Raw genomic sequence first — 27,201 nt, forward strand, 5'->3', positions numbered from 1 at the left:
AAGTAGACTATTCTCTCTCAAAAAGTAGAGAAAATAGAAAAATGAGAGATTCCTCTGTTCATGTAGGCAGAGAAGTGGAGAGAAAATTAGAAGAAAATGTCCCTAGATGTTTGTGGCCAAGAGGGTAAATTTCTGGAAAATTATCTCCACTTCTCTTCTCTTCTCTTGAGCAAAACAAACAAGAGAAAATGAGAGATTTTAGAAATCTTTCCTTCTCTTCTCTCATGTTTCTTTCCTATCAGATGCAATATTAATGCTGCACATCATGACATAAAGCTGTATCTAATAGGACATCTAGGAGAAGCAATATTAACATGTTATCTAGGGGTTGTGCTGCTGCATTGTATTAGTGTGATGACATGAAGCATTACTTCATTAGATACATGCTGAATAGTTTCTATGTGGGCAGATTTGATAATGTGCTTTTGAATAAATATAATTCAAACAAAGTACTTGATACTTAATCCTATTCCAGTTCAGGAAAAGATATACTGGTGCTAATCCATGTAATAAGGATAGAAACTTCATACATGCCCAATTATCAATTCATTTCAAGCACTTATACGGGTATAGATTTCAACAGTTAAATTACCATTCATGGTTGAGCAGAAACATATGTGAGAAGTTCTTCATAACGCTCGAAAATGGGCTTGTCTTGCTCATCCAGTGTCACCCAAGCTTCAATTCCATCTTTCTGTGGTGTATCCATCAAAAAAACCATATTCTTGAAGTCCATACCAGCACTGCTTATCCAAACAGGCTTTCCCCACCCAAAATCAGCTTCATATAATGGGAAATGGTGTAAAGTAGTAAACCTGTAAATGTCTTCATATTTTGAGTACGGTTCACCTATTTGTTTCTAGGACTCATAAAACAGTAATGAGCCTTCCACACCATGCATCTTCATCACATTGTTCCCATCAAATTTCCTTACCTCATTTCTGATCTGCCCAACCAAATCATGCAGCTCTATCTCACTCTCTGCTGCTGATGCCACTGCATTTGCAACAAACACAAAATTCCCAGCAGACTGTTCTGGCAAGGGTGGAACCATCCTCGGGCGTAAATTCACAGCTTGTGCTGCAACAGATGGACTCAAAAAACCCCAACTTAGCTCTCTGCACTTTCATGGCGCACTTTCAAATTAGCTCCAATGTTACCTCAATGCGGGTGGGATGATCCACACATGAATGCGTCGCTACTTTAGCCCTTAGCAAAGCTATGCTTGATGCATCAAACACAAATCTTTTGGTAATGCGCTTGGATTTTGGGATGTTGGGGCTCTGTAATGACCCCGATAAATCTCTTGGCAGGAAGTGAGATGCTCCAGGGAAATGGGTGACACTGTTTCACCTAGCCTGCAAGACATAGCACCCCAACTATTAATGAACTGACCAATTGTGCTTCCATCAAAAATTTTGTGAGACATGCACACACCAATTGCCATTCACCCACAGCTAAAGATATTGACTTGAGTGGCAAATTGAACTTTCATGTGTGATGTACTGCAATGGTAGTCCTGAGGAAGAAAATGGTTCAGCACATCTACTTCAGGTTGTTTGACTACTTCTGAGAGTAGACAGCTGACTTTGGCTTCTAAAAAGTCAACCCCCTCATCGTTACACTCGATCAATAGCTCGTCTTTGATCCTTCCAGCTACTGGGTAGAATCAAGTTAAGGTTTCAGAGAGGGATTTTTTAAGTAGATTAATTCTGTCCTTCCGACTACTGGGTAGAATCGAGTTAATTCTGTTGGGTGCATAGAAGAAAATAAGGGAGACATATAGTGAAGGAGAGAGCTGATCTAGAAGGGAAAGCTTCAAGTTTCTGAGGGTTTGGGGAGTTGGGGACGATGGTTTGATGGACTCCCTGGATATGATCTCAACCTTCACCATTTTCATTTTGCTCTCAAGACGGAACTTCACAAAAGCATCAATCTATATAATGTGTCAGATAAATACACATATAGCTCCCACTATAAGCAACTTTAAATGTCTTTTATTGCAGGTTTAGCTAAGCATGTTACTTAATAATATAAGTGGGACATTTTTTGGTTCAGATCACAAGTTTTGTTTATTGTATTAGAGCAAACACATGGCACTGTACAAACTTTACAGTCATGACATTGCTGTTTAGCTCAACTTCACTATGATGCCAATAAAGGCCTCAGCACATGACCCTTCAGTAATATTCCACATAACTAACTTGTGATTATAATAGTTCACTACTTTCACCCATACATATAAACACAATAGACATTACACGCATTTTCTAGTATAAAAGAAAGTAACATCACCCACCCTCAATGGTTTGTGGATAATGTTTTAAAAGGAAGTGTCACTAATTTGGTTCCTAGAGGTTGGTTTCCATCTTCCTCTTTTATACACAGGCCAAATTGGAGAGGACACACGCGATTATTAGAGGGAGAACTTGATTGGGAGGAGCTTATATTGAAGATAAAGATGAGTTTCTGTATGATTTGGCATTTGTCTTTTCCAGATTTGACTTGAAAAAAATGAACTAGTATTGGAAATTAATCTTACTTCTATTGACTTTACAGCATAATGAAAAATCTCTAGCAGGATTCTAAGAATTGCAAAATGATAAAAAGTTTCATATCTATGAATATCTTAATGATATTTATCTATCTGATTGTCCTCATTAAAGAGCGGCAATCATAGACAATAACTCCTCCTCCTTCAAATGGGAGATTGAGCACTCAAGTCTGTGTCTTACTGATCAAAATAGAGAAGAACTACCACTCATGATTGAGATGAAACATACGTAAGCAGTTCACGATCACAGGCCAAATTGGAGAGGACACTCCAGATTATCAGAGGGAGACTGAGAAGAGCTTAACTTGAGATAAACATGAGTTTTATGACTTTGGTGTCATTATGATAACCAGAACAAGTTATTATATGTGGGCTGATTTCAGAATGTGCTTCAGAAATAACACAATCCATGTGTACATAACACAAACATGATAATCAGCCATCCTTTTTGTATTCCTTTTGAGGAAGATTTGATTGGAGTAATGGGTAAGGACACAATTTTCTTTGTTTATTTATTTTTGCTAATTTAAGTATAAATATAAAAAAGGAAAAACTATACAATTTTACAAAGGGTATACCTTGTGGCACAAAAACAATTATGGCTAGAAGCCCAAAGGAGCAAGAAAGGAAAAAAAAAAAACCAACAAAGTGGTGTCAACCTGAACAAGCCAAACCAAAGGCCAAGCTCACAACTAGATTATGAAATCACCAGAGCAGATTAAAGATAAACCAACCTTAATCAGAGGAGATGATCAAATCACACAGGGCAAAGAAGAACCATGAAAGAAGCCAATGATTAACAGTCAAAGGAGTGGAAAATGTTGTTACAGGGGAAAAAAAAAAAAAAAGAACAAAGAGTTTGGAAGGTCCAAACATTTAGCAGTTTCCAATGCAAGTGGAATTTTGCTGCATCTATCAGACACGAGGCGAACTCTAATAGAATTGCAGATGGCTTGAATAATTCTTAAAGGGGAGAACAAGAGTTGTTGAGTACTTTAGCTTTCATTTGCCTCTGAATATGAGACGCAGCACGTGCCAAGTATGCAGAAGCGTAGCCAGGATTTCATTTCAGGGGTGCAGTGTATTTGATGGGAAAAAAACATCAACTAACATGAAAAATATAGATTTTTCACATCAAAAGGCAGACAGGAGAAGAAAAAAAAAAATCATAGCGAAATCACTATTTTTTCAATCTCAATGTACTAATTCCTTTTATTGCATGTATAATTGATCACAATCCATCAGCATATTAATCTAAGGCACCATATGTAATTGACACGCAAAAATCCCACTTACTGTAACTTCAATTAAAGCACCAATCATGGCATCAATAATACTATCTCACAGCAACTATATAAGAAGTATTTTGCACCAATAATAATACCCCACAACAAGTATTTCAGAAGAATTTTCAGAAGTGGTAAATCAATGTGTCCTATTGCTTATTCATGTCAAGCAACAAGACTAAAGTTGCAAGTTCTAGTTTGCTAATATACCAAGTTCTCTACTAAAGTTGTTATGTTAAGTTACATTTCTCAACCAAAACAATATTCTAATCAAGGAGTAGTATAAAATGAGATAAATGCTTACAAAAATAAAAATAAAAAAATACTTGGGGAGAGGGGCGGAGGGGGTGGGGATTTGTGAAATTTCAGAAAAAAATACATAAAAAAGGTTTTTTTTTTTAAAAAAAATTTGGGGGGCGCAGTATGTATTATCAATTGCAAACCAGTTTGAAGCATCCATATGAGATCCTGACTAATGAATCAGCTATTCAATGATATATTCTAAAACTGAAATATAGTAGTCAAAGAGAATTTAGATAGTAACAAGGATTGGAACTTTCATACATGCTCAATTATTATCATATATTTCTAGAACTAAGGCACAACCCAAGTTTCAAAACTTGAGCAGCACTTACAAGAGATTAAGAGTTCAACAGAAAAAACTATGTACCACTCATGATTGAGAGGAAATATATGTGAGCAGTTCATGATCACACTCAAAAAAAGGCATGTCTTTCTCATCCAATGTCACCCAAGCTTCAATTCCTTTTCTCTGTGGCGTATCCATCAAAACAATGAAATTCTTAAAATTCCCACCTGCACTGCTTATCCACACAGGCTTTCCCCACCCAAAATCAGCTTCATATAGCGGGAAATGGTGTAAACTAGTAAACCTGTAAAAGTCTTTATACTGTGACAGTTCACATCTCTTTTCAAATGACTCAAAAACCAACAAAGAGCCTTCTTCACCTTGCATCTTCATCACATAGTTCCCATCAAATTTCCTTTTCTCATTTCGGATTTGGCAAACCAAATCATGCAGCTCTATCTCACTCTCTGTTGTTGGTGCCACTACAATTGCCCACCAAAGATTTCCAGCACACTGTTCTGGAATAGGTGGAACCATCCTTGGGCGTAAATTCACAATTTGTGCTGCAACACATGGCCAAAAAGACTTTGACTGTGCTCTCTGGACTTCCATGGCACACTTCCAAATTAGAGCCGATGTTACCTCAAAACGGGTCGGATGATCCACACATGAATACTTGGTTACTTTCGCCCTTAGCAAAGCTATGTTTGATGCATCAAACACAAATCTTTTGGTAATGCACTTGCAAAATGGGATGTTGAGCTTACATGATAACCCCGATAAATCTCTTGGTGGGAAGAGAGATGCTCCTTGGAAAATGGGTGACACAGTTTCACCTAGCCCACAAGACATTGCACCCCAACCATTGATGAATTGACCAATTGTGTTTCCATCAAAAATCTTGTGAGACATGCACACACCAATTGCCATTCCCCCACAGCTAAAGATATTAACTTGAGTGGCTAGTTGGACTTTCATGTGTGTTGTACTAAAATGGTAGTCCTGAGGAAGGAAATGGTTCAGCACATCTGCTTCAGGTTGTTTGAGAACTTCAAAGAGTGGACAATTGACTTTGGCTTCTAAAAAGTCAACTCCCTCATCGTTACACTCGATCAATAGGTTGTCTTTGGTCCTTCCGGCGACTGGGTAGAATCGAGTTAAGGTTTCTGAAAGGGATTTTTTAAGTACATTAATTCTGTCCATAATTTTGACTTCACAATCTTTGTTGGGTGCATAGAAGAAAATAAGGGGGACATATAGTGAAGGAGAGAGTTGATCTAGAAGGGAAAGCTTGAAGTTTTGGAGGGTTTGGGGAGTTGGGGAGGATGGTTTAATGGTCTCTGTGGATGTGATCTCAACTTTCATCATTTTCATTTTTCCCTCGAGATGGAATTTCACACAAGCATCAATCTAATGTGTTCACATAAACGAATATATATCTCCCACAACGAGCAACGTTACATGTCTTTTATTATGCAATTTGCTAAGCATGTTATTAATAATATAACTGGGACATTTTGATTCAGATCACAAGTTCTGTCATAGTAGAGTATCTATTGCCGCCTGAAGAAAGGATTCACTCTGCTGTAGGAATCTCCAACAGCTTAAAATAATATCAAATCGAACTAATTATTGGCCCCCTGTATGGACAATTTTTGCTTCTAGATTTCGATAGCTCAGCCGACTTTTAACAAAAAATTCATAGGTCATGTCCCCATGTATGGACAATTATTGTGTCAAGCTTTCGATAATGTCTAAGCATTGATGATTTTTTTATTTTATTTTTATTTTTATTTTATTTTTTTTGGTTCTTTGTGTGTGTGTTTTTGGTGAGCATTTTCCTTCTGTTTTTTTGTGGCCAAGGGATAGAGAATCTTAATGGCTGCAACACATTCAAATTCCTATGGCTCATTGATCCTAGGCCATGTGTACTAAAATTGGTCCTAGAGGATGCCAGAATAGCTAAGTGTTTAAGGAATCAAGATTCTCATACAATTTTTTCCTTGGTATCTTACTGTGCAACTAAAATTGGTGATCAAATCGAATCCTATTGATAAATATGTTTATGTATATATATATATGTGTGTATATATATATATATATATATATAGATTTTTTAGGAAAAGGGTGTGTGTGTTCCTTCATAGGTCATCTGTAGGCTTGCTCACAATTCTCTTCATTCACTAGTAACATGCATATGCCAGCCAAATTGCTTGCATGAAAATTATGGCCAAACAGATTATGTATGACAATTACAAGTTGAATATGGGAATGAAGTGGTCAATGGTCATTTGAAAAATCTTAGATTAGGTATTGCACAAAGGGGAAGGACAGTTTCTCAGGTTTAGTTGTTGGTGTAGGTTTCCAGTATATGAAGCTGATTTTGCCCAGTGGGACTGTGCGGGTGCTTTATGGTACTCGACACCACCATCATCAACAAAAAAAGTAGAAACAGGATTAAATATAAATGAACAAGATAGGACTAAATTTTCCAAGACACTAACATTCAGTTGTTGCATCATTCTTTTTCTTTTTACCAGAACATAGCTTGTATGTCTCTCACATGTATTAAATAAAAAAAATTCTTATATTTCATTGATGTGTTTGTTCCCTTTTTTGAGTTAGCACACAGCTCCTCTCTCTTTGCCAACGAGTGTGTCATGTGGCAAGAAGCATACTAGAGTTCTTAACTTTTAAAAGGTTCATCCCCTAATTTACAATGAATGAAGAATATCATGGTAAAACATCTCAACCAAAAATAAATGGTATTCAGAGAGATTTCTTTAGTAGATTGATTATGTCAATAGTTTTGATTTTGCTCTCTCTGTTGGGTGCATAGAAGAAAATAAGGGGGACACATACTGAAGTATAGAGTTGATCTAGAACGTAGGGCTTGAAGTTCCGGAGGATTTGGAGAGTTGGGGAAGATGGTTTGATGGTCATATGGATTTTATCTCAACCTTCACCATTTTCAATTTTCCCTCAAGACGGAATTTCACAAAAGCATCAATCTAACGCGTCCATCCACATGTATCCACATGTATAACTGTAACGACCCTAAACTGATACCATTTATAAAAAAAAAATTGGCATGACCTCCCTTAAAAAATGGGCTTACCACAACCTGTTTAAATGCATTTTTAACCTGTCCCAGCACAATAAACATATAATACATTCCAACATCCCTTTCATCCATTCACCATGCCTTAACTTAGTTCATTCCATAGTGGTACAACCACATACTATGTCATCCGAATATCATAATTACAGTCCCAAAATACAAGATTAATATCAAATGTCCATATTTTACAACATTTAGACAGCTCATACAACAGTTACAGCCCATTGGTATAATTATAATAACAAGAGTCCACAAACCTCTATACCAAATATAACAAATTAAAATTTTACAAAAATATGGGACTTAATACAAAAATAGCAAAAAGAAGTCTTCTAATCCAAATTAGGCCTGTGGTGGAAAGTCATCCGCCACTTCTTTCCCGTTTCCTGAAAAAAATTATTAAATAATAAGGTGAGCATAAAGCTCAGTAGGTAGCACTTAAGACACGCATCTTGTGTCCTTGTGAATCCATACAAAGAATAGATCAATAGGAATAGGGATCATACAATGTCGGGATAATACAACATTTCAACCAAACTCAAGTGCAAACAATACAATGCCATGGAATGCAAATGCATGCCGATGTCGCTCCCCATTTTCACATTTCAAACCATCACTTTCAAACTGTTAATACAATCCGCCCTTTGGTGACCCCGCAGCGGCACGAGAGGAGGATTAGCTACTGTCCCTAGACCTTTGGTAACCCCGCAGCGTCATCGAGGGGCCTAGATAGCTCAACCATGCTAGGGCGACTTCCTAGTCCCCTCTAGGCTATATTAACACTCCGGCCCTTTGGTACCCCCGCGGCGACCGGGTTTTCATTAAACCATTTCGTAAAAACTCTTTTCCCAAAATTTCCCTTTTTGTTCCAAAACAATTTCTCCCATTTCATGCCCAATGTAAGTGCATCAGTACCATGAATATACTCATTATTCCACAACTAACTCAATTTAAGTAAGCAAGGCATAATTTCACGAGAATTTCTCAAGGAATTTCAACATACTCTTATACAACAATACATCTAGCCTAACGAACATATATAAATCATCACATAGGCAAGTTTTTCACATAAAACATTTAATACAAGCTCTCACATAACCACATACACATGTTCGAACTACTTCTAAACTACAACTAGCACAAATAAGCATGTCCTGCAACAATTTAGAAGATGTAATTCACATAGGAGCACGAAAATTGTGGATTAAGACCCCCTACCTTAAGATTGTACAAAACCCTTGAAATGGGTCTCTAATTTCGAACTCCCTAGGAAGCACCAAATCTGAAATTGCTTACACTAGCGCGTAAAGCTCGTCGTGGGCTTTGTTTTGCCTCAAACGGCTCTCAAATCTACCAAGAAATGATGGAGAAATCAAGCCTTGAATTTGATGTGGAAAAGAAAAAGAAAAAAAAACCAGTGAGCGAGAGAGAGAGCCGAACGTGAGAGAATGCAGAAATGAAATCAGCCCAATGCCACTAATCTAAATAGCTTGTGGGTCCCACCCACTTTCCTTTTTATTTTCCTTTTTCTTTTCATTTTAAACTACACACACACACAAATATATACACATATGCACACACATGTATATATATTAGACACAGACATTACAATAACTCCAACTTACATGTGTTTTTATTGAAGATTTTCTTCCACTGATTCCTCCATTAAATTAGCTAAGCATGTTACTAATCATGTCATAATATTCCAGCTTAATGGCCTCTTTCTGATCCGCCATGTCATCGGGCCACATGTCACCTCCATGTTAGCTCACATCATAGCCCACGTGACAGGCTGTTAGTAGTCCATGTCATTGCTTATGTGGCTCCCACATTTGTGTATAAACTCTAATATAACAAGAAAGGAAAAGGTTTCTCTAAGCTTAAAGTTTTAACAGATAAATAGACAAAGAGAGACTTAGCAGATTGCATTTTTGACACTTTGTATGGAAGGGATGGAAAAGATTAGACTTAGCAGTTTATTGTGGAAATGAAACTAATTCTCTCATATGCACCAGGTGACCAACAAACTCCATAAAGCTAGTCTGTAATCTTGGGAAATTCGAAGCTTACGTTAGAAGTGATAAGTGTAGAGTCCAACCTAAGAACTCAAGCTAATTCCTTTTCAAAAACTCACACCAACTTAGCTATACTCACCAACGGCCAGTGGCCTAGCGGTATCAGCCTCTTACTTCCCAAAGGGAGGTCAGGACTTCAAGTCTCAGAAGAGACACGTGTATGTGAGTACCAACTAGGGAAAAAAAAAAAAAAAAAAACCTATACCCATGCCAAACACCTTCCTGCACACCTCTCAATTACAGCAAAATATTTCTTCTGCATGGCAAAGAAGCAGATTAATGGTTTTTCATTGTTCTTTGATTTCACTTCCAAATGACACAACTAAACAGTCTAACATCTATGTTATCTTAAACAAAGCGAATAACCAATAATAATTGATCATGATTTAACTAAGGCAGCCAAATAATCGAATTTGTTTAGGGATCTAATAACCATTGTAATCTGAGAACACTTATTATTACTAACATGTTTAGAAATAATTACTTTAAAACATTTCTTCTAGTAACAAATAAAAAAGATCAAGCTCTAGATTATTCAATGCTTTTTATTACTAAATTTGCAATGTGCAGTTGTTACATTTAAATTTCATCCACAAGAAGGGCACAACCAATTTCAGTCAAGATCAGAAAACTTTATATATCCAATCAAACCAAGAATTGCCCACAGACGAAAATACCATAAGTCACAAGCAAACTGACAGAACCAAAAAATATAAGCTTTTCACAAAAGATCCAATAAAAGGTTCCAAAATACCAAAATGGTTCAACGAGATCTCTATTCAGTTCAGGCATTGTTTAAACGATTGGCTACATATTATTCAGTTCAGGAAAAGGAGGTCACGCAAGCTACATATATATAACAATTATAGTGCTCAAAGAGAATTGTACTAGAAAAAGGATTGGAACGTCGTATATGCTTAATTATTTCTGCATATTTTTCTAGAGACAAGGCATAACCCAAGTTACAAAATTTTAAATAGCACTTAAAAAGAGATTAGAGTTCAACAGAAAAAACTACCACTCATGATTGAGAGGAAACATATGTGAGCAGATCATGATCACACTAAAAAATGGGCATGTCTTGCTCATCCAATGTCACCCAAACCTTCAATTCCATCTCTCTGTGGTGTATCCATCAAAAAGAATTATATTCTTAAAACCATGACCAGCACTGCTCATCCAAACAGGCTTTCCCCATCCAAAATCAGCTTCATATAGTGGGAAATGGTGTAAACTAGTAAACCAGTAAAAATCTTTAAATTGCCACATTTCACATCTCTTTTCAAATGACTCTGATAACATTAATGACACTCCTTCACCTTGCATCTTCAACACATATAGTTGCCATCAAATTTCATTTTCTAGTTTCTGATTTGACAAACCAAATCATGCAACTCTATCTCATTCTCTGCCCTTGGTGCCACTGCAATTGCCCACCAAAGATTTCCAGCAGACTGTTCTGGCATAAGTGGAACCATCCTGGGGCATAAATTCACACTTGTTGCAACAGATGGACTCAAAAACCCCAACTTTGCTCTCTGCAGTTCCATGGTGCATTTCCAGATAAGTGCTGATGTTACCTCAACACGAGTTGGATGATCCACACATGAATGCATGGCCACTTTCGCCCTTAGCAAAGCTATGCTTGATGCATCAAACAAAAATATTTTGGTAATGCATTTGCATTTTGCAATGTTGGGGCTAACTGATAACCCCGATAAATCTCTTGGCGGGAAGAGAGATGCTCCCAGGAAAATGGGTGACACGGTTTCACCTATCCCGCGAGACATAGCGCTCCCACCATTGATGAATTGACCAATATATTGTGCTTCAATCAAAAACTCTTGTGAGATGCACACACCAATTGCCATTCCACCGCAGCCAAAGATATTGACTTGAGTGGCAAATAGGACTTTCATGTGTGATTTGTTGCAATGGTAGTCCTGAGGAAGGAAATGGTTCATCAAATCTACCTCAGGTTGTTTAAGAACTTCTGAGAGTGGACAATTGACTTTGGCTTCTAAAAATTCAACTCCCTCATCGTTACACTCGATCAATAGGTCGTCTTTGATCATATTAGAGCATACCTACTGTTGACCTGAAGAAAGGAATCACTCTGCTATATAAATCTCCAACAACTTTATAGATAATGAATATAAAACTTAAATTGGGAGTAGAAAATTTTTAACTTAATCAACTTGACTAATCACTATAATTAATAATTATATGTGTGTATCATGTGGCTTATAGTCTAATTGATATATATGATTATATTTTAATTTCTGCAAAAATTGACTTGTAATATATAAATTAAAATAGTCACATGTTCATGGTTGTTCATTGCGTAATCGTAAAAATTACAGTTTGGTTTCCCAAGATTCTAATTATGCTATCATGGCTTCAAACCATATTATTTGTGTTTATCATGTGGTTCCTATTTGGCTGCATCATTTCTTCTTGGCATTGAAATTCATCTGGATGGGTCTCAAGGCTTATTGGGACTATCACAAAAGGTGTATAATGAGCATATACTTGAAAATTTTAATACGGGCATTTACTGTTATATTTTTTCTAATTTTCAAAAAAATAAAGACTTCTTGATGTGTTTTAAGCTTGTGACATTCCAAGTCACCTAGAGTGAAAAGTTGTTGGCACTTATATGTGTGGATGTCTTCTAACTGTTTAGACACATTTTAAAAACTCTGAGCATGGAAAGTGTACAAAGCGGACAACATCTGTCCCCTAGAAATGAGGAAGCGTGCACAGAGCGTGCAAAAGCCCTGGGAGATGGGGAAGCAAAGCAAAGCAGAGTGTAACTTCAGTGTTTAATAAAGTAGAGGTTGTAATGAAAGGAGTCATGTAAATATATCAAAAGGTATATATGCAATTCAGGACATAATGTCTTTAACACACAGTATAAAAAGGATGTATTGACTTTCGTGCCAAGATAAGAACACATTGTATGTAAAAATAAAAAAAAATTACAGAGATCACAGACATGACAGTGTACGAACTTAACTGAGAGGAGAGTTGAACCCTCCACAGGCGCCACGTGCCACATGACTGGCCTAGACCAAGTGCGAACCAACCCGAGCAAGAGAGGCGGAGCCCAAACTAGGCAAAGGCCAGACTGGCCCAATGCAACAAAGGCCCATCGCATGTGGGCTTGGAAAAGAAGAACAGAGATGATCAATAGTATCTGCATCTCCCATGTCAGTAAATATTTAAGCTAGTGTACTTTTCCAAGTTTGCTCCTAGCTAGGGGGTCGAATTATTAAATTGTATTTTTTAGATTTATCATTTTGTCCCCTTTTTCCTTTTAATTTCTTTGGTCCTTAATATAATAAAAACAGGACCACAATACAACTGACTTAACCCTTCCGTAGGTCTATAAATGTAAATCCCACTAAAACTAATCTTCTTCTGTCGGCTTTAGACCATAATGAAAAATCTGTAGCAGGATTATAAGAATTGCAAAATGATAAAAAGTTTCATATCTATGAATATCTTAATGATATTATCAACCTAATTGTTCTCATTAAAAGAGCAGAGATTATAAATAATTTCTCCTCCTCCTTCTAATGGGATGTTGAGCATTCAAGTCCTTTTTTGTGATTCATAATGCGTGGTGTGTTATGTCTCGCTGCGTCAACCTACCAAAAAGAAATATATATATATATATATATATATATATATATATATATATATATATATATATCTCAATCAGTTATAACGCTTATCCACACAGGCTTTCCCCATATATCTCAATCAGTTATACCGCTTATCCACACAGGCTTTCCCCACCCAAAATCAGCTTCATATAGCGGGAAATGATGTAAAGTAGTAAACGCATAAAAGTCTTTAAATTGAGACATTTTACATCTCTTTTCAAATGACTCAAAAACCAGCAATGATCCTGCTTCGCCTTGCATTTTCATCACATGGTTGCCACCAAAATTCCTTTTCTCCTTTCTGATTTCACAAACCAAATCATGCAGCTCTCTCCCTCTCTGTTGTTGGTGCCACAGCAATTGTCCACCAAAGATTTCCAGCAGACTGTTCTGGCATAGGCGGAACCATCCTCAGGTGTAAATTCACAGTTTGTGCTGCGACACAGCCTAAAAAACCTTGACTTTGCTCTCTGCACTTCCATGGCACACTTCCAAATCAGCGCCGACGTTACCTCAACACGGGTTGGATGATCCACACATGAATGTGTCGCCACTTTCTCCCTTAGCGAAGCTATGTTTGATGCATCAAACACAAATCTTTTGGTAATGCACTTGCATTTTGGGATGTTGAGGCTAAGTGATAGCCCCAATAAATCTCTTGGAGGGAAGAGAGATGTTCCCCAGAAAATGGGTGACACAGTTTCACCTAGCCCACGAGACATAGCGCTCCAACCATTGATGAATTAACCAATTGTGCTTCCATCAAAAATCTTGTGAGACATGCACATACCAGTTGCCATTCCACCACAGCTAAAGATATTGACTTTAGTGGCTAGTTGGACTTTCAGGGGTGATGTACTGCAGTGGTAGTCCTGAGTTACGGAGTGGTTCAGAAAATCTACTTCAGGTAGATTGAGAACTTCTGAGAGTGGACAATTGACTTTGGCTACTAAAAAGTCAACCCCCTCATCGTTGCACTCAATCAATAGGTCGTCTTTGATTCTTCCGGCTACTGGGTAGAATCGTGTTAAGGTTTCAAAGAGAGATTTTTTAAGTAGATCAATTCTATCCATAATTTTAACTTCACTATCTCTGTTGGGTGCATAGAAGAAAATAAGGGGGACATATAGTGAAGGAGAGAGCTGGTCTAGAAGGGAGAGCTTGAAGTTTCGGAGGGTTTGGGGAGTTGGGGAGGATGGTTTGATGGTCTCTGTGGATATTATCTCAACCTTAACCATTTTCATTATGCTTTCAAGACGAAATTTCACAAAACCATCAATCTAATGTTTTCAGATAACTGTGTAACTCCCACTATAAGCAACTTTAAATGCCTTCAATTGTACGGCTAGCTAAGCATGTTATTAATAATATAACTGGGACATTTTGGTTCAGGTCACAAGTTTTGTTTGTCAAGAAAGGAAACACTCTGCTGTAGGAATCTCCAACAACTTTATAGATATTCAGTATAAAACTTATATTGGGAGTAGTAAAATAAATGACTTAATCAACTTGACTCACCAATATAATTTTCCATACAAAGGGATATGACCTATGAATCTATTGTTATAAAGATAACCCTTTTTGGTTTCAGAAAGTGCTCCATACATGAGTTAATAGAGAAGAAAAATCAGGGGACTTCACTGTTTAAAGTCGAAGTTGTAACAAATGGAATCAAATATTTACGTAAATTTATCAAAAGGATTTTATGCAATTCAGGACATTATGTCTTTCACACATTGTATCATGACATTGCTGTTTAGCTGCAGTGAATGTGATGGTGGCACCAACTGATTATAGCTTCTCCAAGCTGATGTGAGGTGCTCAGTCCAAAAACATCACTATTTGATGCCAAAAAGGGGTTATCTTTATAAAGAGCAGCAATCATATAGAATATATCCTCCTCCTCTCAAAGGGAGGTTGAGTATTGAAGTCCTTTTTTGTGATTCATAATGAGTGTGGTGTGTTGTGTCAGTGTCTTGCCTACCAATATATATATATATATACCGGTTGAATTTTGCTAGTAACAAGGATTAGAACTTCATATATGCTCAATCATTTCTTCATATAGCTAAGGCACTAGTCAAAACCCATGTTTTAAAATTTAAGCAACACTTGAAGAGATTAGAGTTCAACAGAAAACCTAACACTCATGATTGAGAAGAAACATATGTGAGGAGTTCATGGTCACACTCAAAAATGGACATGTCTTGCTCATCCAATGTCACCCAAGCTTCAATTCCATCTCTCTGTGGTGTATCCATCAAAATAAATAAATTTTTAATATCCAGACCAGCACAGCTTATCTAAACAGGCTTTCCCCACCCAAAATCAGCTTCATATAGCGTGAAATGGTGTAAACTACTAATCGCATACATGTCTTTATATTGTGACATTTTACATCTCTTTTCAAATGACTCAAAAACCAGCAAGGAGCCTTCTTCACCTTGCATCTTCATCACATAGTTGGTATCAAATTTCCTTATCTCATTTCTGATTTGACAAACCAAATCATGCAGCTATATCTCTTTCTCAGTTGTTGGTGTTACTGAAATTGCCCACCAAAGATTTCCAGCAGACTGTTCTGGCATAGGTGGAACCATCCTTGGGTGTAAATTCACAGTTTGTGATGCAAAACTTGGCCTAAAAGACCCTGACTTTGCTCTCTGCACTTCCATGGCGCACTTCCAAATTAGCGCCGATGTTACCTCCAAACGGGTTGGACGATCAACACATGAATGCTTGGCTACTTTCTCCCTTAGCAAAGCTATGTTTGACGCATCAAACACAAATCTTTTGGTGATGCATTTGGATTTTGTAAGTTGAGGCTATGTGATAACCCTGATAAATCTCTTGGCGGGAAGAGAGATGCTCCCAGGAAAATGGGTGACACGGTTTCACCTAGCCCACGAGACATAGCAGCCCAACCATTGATAAATTGACCAATTGTGCTTCCATCAAAAATTTTGTGAGACATGCACACACCAATTGCCATTCCCCCACAGCTAAAGATATTGACTTGAGTGGCTAGTAGGACTTCCATGTGTGATTTACAGCAATGGTAGTCCTGAGGAAGGAAATGGTTCAGCACATCTGCTTCAGGTTGTTTGAGAACTTCTGAGAGTGGACAATTGACTTTGGCTTCTAAAAAGTCAGCCCCCTCGTCGCTACACCCAATCAATAGGTTATCTTTGATCCTTCCCGCTACTGGGTAGAAGCGAGTTAAGGTTTCAGAAAGAGATTTCTTTAGTAGATTGGTTGTGTCAATAGTTTTGATTTTGCTATCTCTGTTGGGTGCATCTAGTAGGGAGAGCTTGAAGTTTCGGAGGGTTTGGGGAGTTGGGGAGGATGGTTTGATGGACTCTCTGGATGTGATCTCAACCTTCCCCATTTTCATTTTCATTCCCTCTCAAGCTGGAACTTCACAAAAGCATCAATCTAATGTGTCCAGATTAATGAATGTATAACTCCCACAACAAGCAACGTTACATGTCTTCTATTGTACAATTAACTAAGCATGTTATTAATAACATATATAACTGGGACATTTTGGTTCAGATCACAAGTTTTGTTTGTCATGTTAGAGCATCGATTGCCGAGCTGAAGAAATGATCCACTCTGCCATAGGAATTTCTAGCTTTCGATATATCAGCAGACTTTAAACAATAAATTCATAGGTCATGTCCCCTTGTATGGACAATTATTGTTTCTAGCTTTCGATAAAGACTAAGAAGTGATGAAATTTAAATTTTTTTATTTCTTTATGTGTGTGTTTTTGGTGAGCATATTTCTGGCCAAGGGACAGAGAATCCGAATGGCTGCCACACATTCAAATCCCTATGGGTCATTGATATAAGGCCATGTGTACGGTCCTAGAGGAGGCCCAAAGGGATGCGTAAATGTTTAAGGAATCAAAAGTCGTGTACACTTTTTTCCATGGTATCTCACCGTGCAACTAAAAACTAATGATCAAATTCAGGTTCGAATCATATTGATAAATATATATATGTGTGTGTATTAATAGAACTTTTAGGAAAAGGGTGTGTGTACGCCTTCATAGGTCATCTGTAAGTTTGCTCACAAATTTTTTCACTCACTAGTAACATGCCAGCCAATTTAGCAAATTACGGGGGCAAACTGCCCTGGCATTGCCAGATTATTCCTTTGGGAACTTCTTTGAAATGTAAGTGCGAATGCAACATATGGCCAAACAGATTTGGGTAAATTGGTGGGGTAGCTGAGGAGCTCAACAAAGAAAATTGACAGTGATTCTGTAAGACAATTACCAGGTGAATATGGGAATGAAGTGGTCAATGATCATTTGACAAATCTTGATTAGGTATTGTACAATGGGGATGGGCAGTTTCTCAAGTTTAGTTGTTGGTGTATGTTTTCTATATATGAAGCTGATTTTTGTTGGGAAAAAATTAGAGTAGTTGCAGGAATGACCTTTAAGAATGTGGTTTTACGCATCTTGGAGGACTGCATTTGTCCGATAGTAGATTAAACGGTGCTTTAAGCCACCATTGTTGCAAAAAAAGTAAAAAACAAGATTTAAAATGGATGAACAAGGTATGACAAAATTTGAGCACAACACTGACTTTATTACTTCATTTCCAAGACATTAATATTCAGTTGTTGCTTCTTTTTTTCTTTATCAATTATTATTATTTTTTTTTTCCCAGAACATAGCTTGTATGTTTCGCACATGTATTAAATAAAAAGGATCATTATATTTCATTGACGTGTTTGTTCCTTTTGAGTTAGCACACAGCTCCTTTCTTTTTTACCAACTAGTGTGTAATGTGGAAAAAATCATAATAGAGTTTAAGAGGTTAATCCCCTAATTTACAGTCAATGAAGAATATCATGGTGAAACATCCCAGCCAAAAATATATGGTATCTAGAGAGAGCTGATCTAGGCCGGAGAGCTAAAAGTTCTAACATTGCCACATTCAATTTGGTAGAGGATGGAAATTATCAAGAGAACACCAGGATTAATGTCCAGCACAAGAAAAACAAAAAGATTGTTAAAGTAGAAGATTCAGTTGTGAAACTAAGAGCACAACAAGCATTTTTCTTTTATCAACTCTTTGGGCATGACATTGTTGTTGAAAAATCTACATGTTCAGTATTACAAGTGTAGCTATGCAAATTTATATATATCTATACATATATCTTTCATTGACAAGAAACTCACACATCCATTTGTCTCTACGGGGATTTGAACCCTCACCTTCCAGTTTGGGAGGTAGAGTCAATGCCACTAGGCTACACAACCTTTGGTAGGCATATTTATATATATTTAAGGACATTTTGGCATCACTCACATTCAGTTTTATTTGCAAGTACATAGAGCATCTACTAAAAAATCCTGAAGAGAGGAATTAATAAACAATGTCTGCATCTCCCATGTCCTACATATTTTAAGCTAGTGCACTTTTCCAAGTTTGTTCCTAGGTAGTGCCTATAATTATTAAAATGTATTTTTTAGTTTTATTATTTTGTACACTTTCCTTTTAATTCTTTTGTTTGAAAGATAAGAATGGACCACAATACAACAGACATAACCTTCCCTGTATCAATAAAATGTAAATCCCACTTGCCTAACGGATGTCAGTCCTACAATTTTGACTCAAATACCTAAATATTTTACAAGAGATTAGCGTATCTAACAGAAAAATATTAGAGCTCTAACAGAAAAAACTGCCACTCATGATTGAGAGGAGACATATCTGAGAAATTCGCGATCACGCTAAAAAAAAAGGGCATGTCTTGCTCAACCTATGTCACCCAGGGTTCAGTTCCATCTCTCTATGGTATATCCATCAAAACAATTGTATTCTTAAAACCCAGACAAGTTTAAAGAGGGATTTTTTAAAGTTAGATTCCTTGACCATGAGGTGTTGAAAGTTAGATGCCTTAATTATAAGAAAGACGCCTAACATTCATCGCCTCACAATCAAGATATCGAACTTTGAACAGTTCAGAGAGGGATTTTTTAAAGTTAGATTCCTTGACAGTGAGGTGTCAAAAGTTAGATGCCTTAATTATAAGCAAGACACCTAGCATTCATCACCTCATAATCAAGATATCGAACTTTGAACGCCTTCACAATCAAATGGAAAATAAGAACAATCACAATGTTGCCAACCAGTTGGCGAAATGTTCGTTCATTACATTTAGTGGGTGACAAATGTGTGATCAAATATCTGATTGCAAAGTCTAGTTGTGAAAAAAAATAAGTTGCCTAAGTATTTTATCCCGATGTACCACTTTTCTGCACTCATGTACTACTTTTTTTGCATTAACACACCACTATTTTTCACAAATGTACCATTTTTCGTCACAAGATTTTGCCAACTGGTTGAAATTTTCTTTGTAGATCAGCAACTGGTTGGCGATAGAGCAGAATGTCACCAACTGGTTGGTGACATTTTAGTTCGTTTCGCCAACCCGTTGGAGCTCAGTTTAGACACATTATATAGGTGCAAACGTGGCACAATTGATGTGAGTTCAGGACCTCAAATGACACCATAAAGGCAGCCAAGTATTTGTGGTTAGACGATATATCTTGTTCTTCTATTGTGAAGCAAAATATCGTATATCTAACACTTCCGAATAATTAATTTTTATGGCTCATTGAAGATGGCAATGACTATATGCTTCAGCACTACTTTCATGCCTAATGTTTTCAATTTTATCAAAAAGCTTTATTTCAATTTTATTCTTCAGCCTAATGTTTTCAACATTACTTTCATGCAATGCCTCGTCTAATATAAAATTGAAGTTATCAAAATCTTTTATCTTTAACTTTATAACCTCGTTTCTTAAATCTGTGCCATTAATTTTTGCTTATTATTATTATTATTAGAAGTCTTTGTGAGTACAGAATAATTCCTACTCCTATGTGAAAAGGAGAACAAAAAAATAAAATAAAATAAAATTGAATAATTTCTCAATGAAATCCAAGTTCATGATTAACTGATTCATACCCAAAAAGAACATTGCACCATTTTTCACAAACCAGAGCTAAATTGATGAAAATCAGACCTTACATTATAGCTAAAACTCCACGATACAATTACCATGAGTCAACTCGGTGATAATTCTGAGTCGACCCATTAACGTACCTCAGTTTTTTATACAAATGCATATATGAATTCCAATCTCTGTCGCGGTTGTCGCCTTGGTCCCGAAAAATCTCACCCTTCAAAACAAGACAAAAGAAAATAAAAATAGAATCTACATATGATCATATATGAATCTATATAAATGTACCAAAAAAATATCAGACTTCAAAACATATGATCATATTTATATAATCATGTTAAATATAATCAAAGGTGCATCTCACGTAGTAAAGAATGAAAAGTATGTGATTTTGTGTATTTACAAGGGAGAGAGAGAGATGGAGAATCACTTCTAGTCTAGAGAGAGATGGTGATACAACCATTTCCACCTGCAGCGCTACGTTCAATTTTAGAGATTCGTGACAAGAGTTGTGAGCTGTGCCAGAGGGTTGTGGTGGGATTATCGAGAGAAATGGTGAGCGGAGCGAATTTAGTTAAAGGGCGGTTTGGTAATTGCATTATTTTTGGCGTTTTGTTTTTGACTAAAATAAAAATAGTATTTTTGTTGCAAGAGTGGTACTTTTGAAACGATAATTTGCTGAGAAAATGTCGGAAATAAAAATACAAACAATTATGATTTTGGGACATGAATATTGTCAAAACAAAATAAAAATACAAACAATTATAGTTTTGGGACATGAACATTGTCAAAACAAAAAAAAATATATTTTTTTGGTGTTTTGGTTTTGGATCACTATTCACGAAGTATTTTAGTACTGTATAAAATAAAACAAGACCGCACAAAATATGTTTTTATTACCAAAATCGACTTGCAACGGTTCAAAAACAAAAATAATAAAAACAAAACGCATGTCAAACGGACCCTAAAGTGTAAGGAAGGATAAATTAATTATTTCTTATAAAAATTAAAAAGGGATAAATATGAAATCATGGAGTTTTGAAGGTTAATTTACGGTCACGAAGTCAAAAGTCAACAAGTCAACGCCTTTTATTGTCATCAATTTTTTTAAGGTAAACATGAAAAAATATTATTTATTCTATAGTATTTTTAGGTATTACTTTTGTACATAAAAATATGTATCACTCTTATGCATGTACGTTATAATATGTTAATGTCACTATGTGATTAGAAGTATCATTTTTATACAAGTATCATTCTTATGCACAAAGATACTACGTATGTGCTGGTAGGTATTACTCTAGTGCACAAAATATCAGTTTTTGTGCAGGTTATTTTGATGACTTAGTTTACATAACAATGGTACCTCCGTGCATAAGATTGGTACTTTTGTGCACAAGAATGATACATACATATGCATAAGTGGTACTTGAAAATATTAAGTGTAGTTTGAGCATATGAATAACGTGCTTCTATGATCAGACTTTAAGAAAAAATCAGATCTATGAAAAATATAGACTGACTTCATAGCTTTGTAATTTAACCTCCGAATCTCCATGTTTCTGTAATATCCCAAATAAAAAAAATAAAAAAAATTCATATTTTGTAAGAAGAAAATAAAAAAGAATAAGCTATATTATCAGCAGCATCTCCTCCAGTAAAAGCTTCCACAGCTGGATCACTAAAATGAGGATTTCTATCACCCCCTTCGAATGGTACCCTTGGAATGTAAATACATGGAGTCCGACTCAAAACTCTAATGAGGATGTGAAAAATGAATTACAAGCTTGGTTTACGTTGATATTTCGCAAATTCATGTGTGATTGCCTTGTGTGATTGTTTTCTTCTTGATTGATTATTTTTATTTCCAATAAACCTGTGTTACAGTTTCGTGCGATCTGCAATTCTTATTGTTCAAAATAACACTGTTTTGATGCACAAGAGGGCTCTTGGTTCTCACACGGGAGGACATCCAAGTTCCACCCGCATTCATTTCTATTTGAAAGTATTGAGAGCACCTATGCAAAATTGTTGAGCAATAGAATCAATCCGTGGGTCAACTTTGCACTTTTTAAAAAAAATTATTCTATTAAGTGCTAAATTAAGGTGTCTAAAAGTAGTATTTTCTGGACATGCATTCATATTCTCTCTCTGAAACTCTCATTGTAGATTCCCAAATTCTTTTTAAGAATAATTCAAAAAGCAGTCGTGCACGCGTTGCGTGACCATTTTCAACCACTACCTCATCCAAAATTTAGCTAACATTTCTTTTTCTTGTTAATTAATCCGTACATATTTATTTATTTCGCGAATGAACTTGATTATCAATTTCACTCTAATCTAAGAAAGCTTTCAAAATCTTCATTGATATGATCATAATTTTAATTAATCTGTCAATTAATAAGAAAAATAAATAAATATTGTATAGGCCAATCTAGCGAGGACAATGAATAAAACAAAAGTATGCTATATATGCCAAAAAATAAAAATTGAAAGGTTTTAAGAATTAAAAATTTTTGTCTGAGCCCGGGTTCGAACCGGGGACCTCTAGTGTGTGAGACTAGCGTGATAACCAACTACACCACCCAGACGTTGGTTATCAATTATGCTCAAGAATTAAAACAGTTATTGAACAGTTAAAAACATATTTTTGCATTTGATTTTAGTAGCATGACAGGGAGATATTATGGGCTCTTATTCCTCTCTTCTTGGGTGGGCTTGTCACCGGGTTTGTTTTCGTACATACATTATGGGCTAAGACTTGGCCTTCTCTTTTCCCGTTTTTTGTAAACACATTATAGGAAAGAATATGGAAAACATTCAAAAGAAACGAAAGTTCCCATTCTACCCAAATTCAGGTTACTTAAAAATCAACAGAAGAAATGAACCCCTACTATGGCTGCTTAATAGGCACTGTTAGCAGAAGTCACAACCATACACAAGAGATAAGCATTTATGGTCAGAAAAATTCATAAAAGTATAAGAAAATAAATGGATAATGAGAAGTGAACATGCATGCCAATACGTGATTTAGGTTAAATTACACACACCAACACGCACATTTATTCTATTAGCTACTGAAGAAGTGAAATGCCCACTTATATGTGAATAAGATGTCAGGTCATTGGACTAAAGTACTGTTTCTCCTCTAGTGTCACCGTCAAGTTTTTGAGCATCCATGCACTTCATTGGTACCAAGAGAAAGGAGTTTATGATCATGTTCAAGAATGGCCATGTCCATGTTCACCCATGCCTCTATTCCCTCCCCACAACTACTACTCGTCAAAATTACCACATTCTTGAAAGGCGTAGTTGCTGTGCATACCCAAACTGGTTTACCCCAACCATAGTCAACCCCATACATAAGAAATCTACACCAACTACTGAAACTACAAAACTCTAAATAACCCTTGTAAAAATGTTCATTTGCCCTTTTGAGATCCTCCAAGTACCAATCTCCATTTTGTAGTTTCTTCACATGATCAATGTCAATTTTTCTTATTGCACCTCTTAGTAGGCTCACTAGGTCATGGTACTCCTCCTTACCCTCGGATGTCAATAATGCACTCACGAAAGTCCAGACATTTCCAAAGGTGTGGTCGAGGAGGGGTGGCCACATCCGAGCTCTCAAGTTTATAGTATGGACCGCACACATCTTTTTTGTATCTAGCTTAATTTTGGACACCTCCATGAATTGCCTCTAGATGAAAGCTGAGGCAGGAGACAGCTTCGACATGAGTGGGATCTTTCACTTGTGATCCAAATGCTGAGGACACAACCTGTTTGAGTTTTACTAACTTTCTTATCGAATACAAACCTTCTTGTCATGATCTTTTCTTTCGTGTTGGCATACACCCTAGCAAGTCCCTAGGTAGGAAATGACATGCCAAATCGAAATTAAGGTACCGTGCACAATTTTGCTAGCACCACGAGCCACGACATGCAGTGATGAATGTGCATGACTAAAGACAATCCATCGACTATGCTGTGCGAAATACACACACCAATAGCCACCGCACCATAATCAAAGAAATTAATCGATTTGGATAGCTAGGAGTGCTTCCTTAGCCATTTCAGTCCTAGTACCATGAGGATCGATTAATAGTAAAGTATTGGTTTAGCTCTTCAATTTCAGGCTTTTCTATAACCTGTGAAAGATGATAATGGACTTGAGCTTCAACATACTCAGCTCCAGCATCATTACAATCAATGGTACCATCATTTTTTATCATTCTTGCTAAGGGGTAAAATCGAGTTAGGGTTTTCGATAAAGATTGTTTCAGTGAGTGAGAGTTTTGGGCACGACCAATACCATGCACATCTAATCAGGTTGATAGAAGAAAATGAAAGGAACATAAACTTGTAGTGCAATTTGGTCTAAGAATGAAAGCTTGAGGTTTCTAAGGTGATGGGGTGATGGAGATCGATGAGGGTTTTATCCTCTCTTTAGAAATAACTTGATGTTTGTTTTTTGCAACTTCAACGAGAATGTTACTGTGAGTTGTACGCAGCGGAATATTTAGAAAGTTTTGATTATTTTTGAAAACAAATCTTGTGTTTTTCTAACTTACTTTATTTTAATTAAACAATTAATCACATGCACATAAAATAAAGCAAAGTAAAAGTTAGAGATGACACCAGGATTTTTAGCGAAGAAACTCAGTTGATAAAATACGTTAACTGTTTGTGTGGGAAAAACCTCGTGGACTGTGCAGTCCAAAATAAACTGATCAACTATACTTGAACCAAAGTACATTGAACTTTGACTCTGGCTCACACCCTATCGTTTTACCAAACACTAATTACTGACAATCCTCTGGCTTTGTGACTCTCTGTCCAACAACAACTTGACTTCAGACTTATGCTTGATCTTTATAGAAGAGTAGCAGGTAGATCAGACAACACTCCTCTAATACTCCAACCCTTTCAAAGTGTGATCGCTTTTACTTCTATTCTTCAACTTCTGGATTTGATGTAAAAGTAGATTTACTTTTGTCTGATCAATGTAGATGAAACTGTATGATCACGATCAGGATTCGAACAACATAATTCTAAAATCACTACGTGACTATGTGTGTGTTCTAGAAAGACAAACAGAAAAATCTCTAAGATTTTATGAGACAAAAATCTTCCTAAGGCTTTTAAAAATAATAAACTGATAATGCAAAAGCCATGAATAAACCTATGTGTATGACAAGGTTTATATATAATTTAGAATGTCATAGTCCCTCTGAAAATATGGAAAAATTTGTGCATAGGACTTGGTACAATTCTAGACCAACTAGGAAACAATTCTCAAACAGGAAACTAAAAGTTGGAATCTGATGAGGACTACTTGAACTGGTTCATATGGGCTGAACCGGTTCAAGTTTGGCAGATTGGTTTTCCAATCCAATCTTGAAGCCTTGAACCGGTTCAAAGAGGCTGAACCGGTTCAAGTTGGTTAGAACTTGAAACTTGGTTCTTTTAAGCCCAAAAATATTCTACAGTAAGTTTTTGAAAACTATGGAAAGTGTAGAATGTGTCCTATGCTATTTAGAATCCTTCCTAATGTGTTGTTCTTACCTTATTTCAAATGATCTCACTTATGGTAACTTTGAACAACATTTCTATTCCGCAATCGCTGTTGATCCCGATATAGTAACTTTGAATTATAACTCGACAATGACTTGTTTTGTTTTCGATAATTGCCAATTACAAAATAATATCTCACAATCTCCCCCTTTGACAATTTCGTGACAAAACCCTAAAAACAATTTGAATAATCTACCCAAAGCAGAAAAGTAAATTATTATTTTGTTTATAGACAAAAACATGGAATATGATCATTGTTCTCATCTCTTCTTGGATATACGGCTTGACCTGATTTCCTGCACAATATCACATAATAACTACCAGTGAAGTTTAATAAATAAAAATTTATAAAAACTCCCCCTTAAGTAAATATCCAAAAAAAAATTATCTCCCCTTTAACATCACATTTGTTCTCTCAGCCCTTTTTTGTAACAAATTGACAAAACATAGAGACTTTGAAATAGAGACAAATAAGAGAATCAGATAGAACATCCAAACATGTCATTAAAGCATATACGAAAATATCCAAAAATAATGACCATGTTAACAAGAGTATAATGTCATGATGCATGATAAATCAACGCAAAAGTCAGCATCATTATCTTCTTAACCGCTATGTCAGAAAAACATCTTCAGTCTTCTCACTATCTTCCTCATCCTCATCCCCATTTGAATAGTCATCCAGATCATCATTTTCATTTTCATCCTCAGCTCTCATAGATGGATCTGGAGATGCAGGCCTGTAAACATCCTCATCTGGAACCCCTTGCTGCTATCCTTTCATCTGATTCATTTGAAGTTTGAGATCTCTAACCTCAACCATCATTCTCTCAAACAAAGAAGTTTGATGCTGCAGAAGATAAGAATACATGATGTTTGCATCTGCTCTTGTGAAATTTCCTTTTGAGGAAATAGTTGAGTAACTTCTAGAGCTTGTGACGAACCCTCATCTATACCTTTCCGAGCCTTTCTTGTAGTTTTAGACTTATTCAGAGCACGAGGATCTAACTCAGTCATGATAGGCTGATGATACGCTCTTGGAGGAATCTGAATATTCTTTAACTTGCAAATTTCCATGATTATCATAGGAAAATGAGAAGAATACTTACGCGAGTTCTTCTTGTAATGAGATATCATTAGCTGCACAATTAATGGTGCAAGCTGAATAGTCTCATTAATAGCAAGAAAATAGAGAACTTGTGCTCGCTCAAGATTTATCTCATCTTTCTTTCCAAAATAGCCAAGATTAGCCATGGCAAACAAATTAAAGAACACCGCCTCATCTATCATAAATCTAGCCGGAATACTATCTTGATTCATAGAAGAATTCGAAACACAAAT

At 36.3% G+C, this 27,201-nt stretch overlaps 3 protein-coding genes, 1 non-coding gene and 1 pseudogene across 4 annotated transcripts; all 5 read right to left on the reverse strand.

Moving 5' to 3' along the window:
- Positions 1-595: 595 nt before the first annotated feature.
- Positions 596-1,900, reverse strand: LOC132305333 (stemmadenine O-acetyltransferase-like; annotated as a pseudogene).
- A 2,613-nt stretch (positions 1,901-4,513) lies between these two features.
- On the reverse strand, positions 4,514-5,797 carry LOC132305334 (stemmadenine O-acetyltransferase-like). The gene has a single exon (XM_059802991.1). It carries the CDS (start codon positions 5,795-5,797, stop codon positions 4,514-4,516), a length of 1,284 nt encoding a protein of 427 aa, XP_059658974.1.
- A 9,646-nt stretch (positions 5,798-15,443) lies between these two features.
- On the reverse strand, positions 15,444-16,684 carry LOC132305335 (stemmadenine O-acetyltransferase-like). The gene is made up of 3 exons (XM_059802992.1): positions 16,187-16,684; positions 15,843-16,121; positions 15,444-15,599 (listed from the first exon to the last, which is right to left on the reverse strand). Exons 1-3 carry the CDS (start codon positions 16,682-16,684, stop codon positions 15,444-15,446), a joined length of 933 nt encoding a protein of 310 aa, XP_059658975.1.
- A 6,119-nt stretch (positions 16,685-22,803) lies between these two features.
- On the reverse strand, positions 22,804-22,877 carry TRNAV-CAC (transfer RNA valine (anticodon CAC)). Its single transcript has one exon. It is a non-coding gene; the product is annotated as a tRNA-Val (tRNA).
- Positions 22,878-23,446: 569 nt separating this feature from the next.
- On the reverse strand, positions 23,447-23,941 carry LOC132305336 (stemmadenine O-acetyltransferase-like). Its single transcript, XM_059802993.1, has one exon. The coding sequence runs from the start codon at positions 23,939-23,941 to the stop codon at positions 23,447-23,449; it is 495 nt and encodes a 164-aa protein (XP_059658976.1).
- Between the last annotated feature and the right edge of the window lie 3,260 nt (positions 23,942-27,201).

This window comes from Cornus florida, unplaced genomic scaffold, assembly GCF_030987335.1.
Source record: "Cornus florida cultivar Cherokee Brave unplaced genomic scaffold, ASM3098733v1 CherokeeBrave_3.0.0_Hap2_Chr04, whole genome shotgun sequence".
NCBI classification, from domain to species: domain Eukaryota; kingdom Viridiplantae; phylum Streptophyta; class Magnoliopsida; order Cornales; family Cornaceae; genus Cornus; species Cornus florida.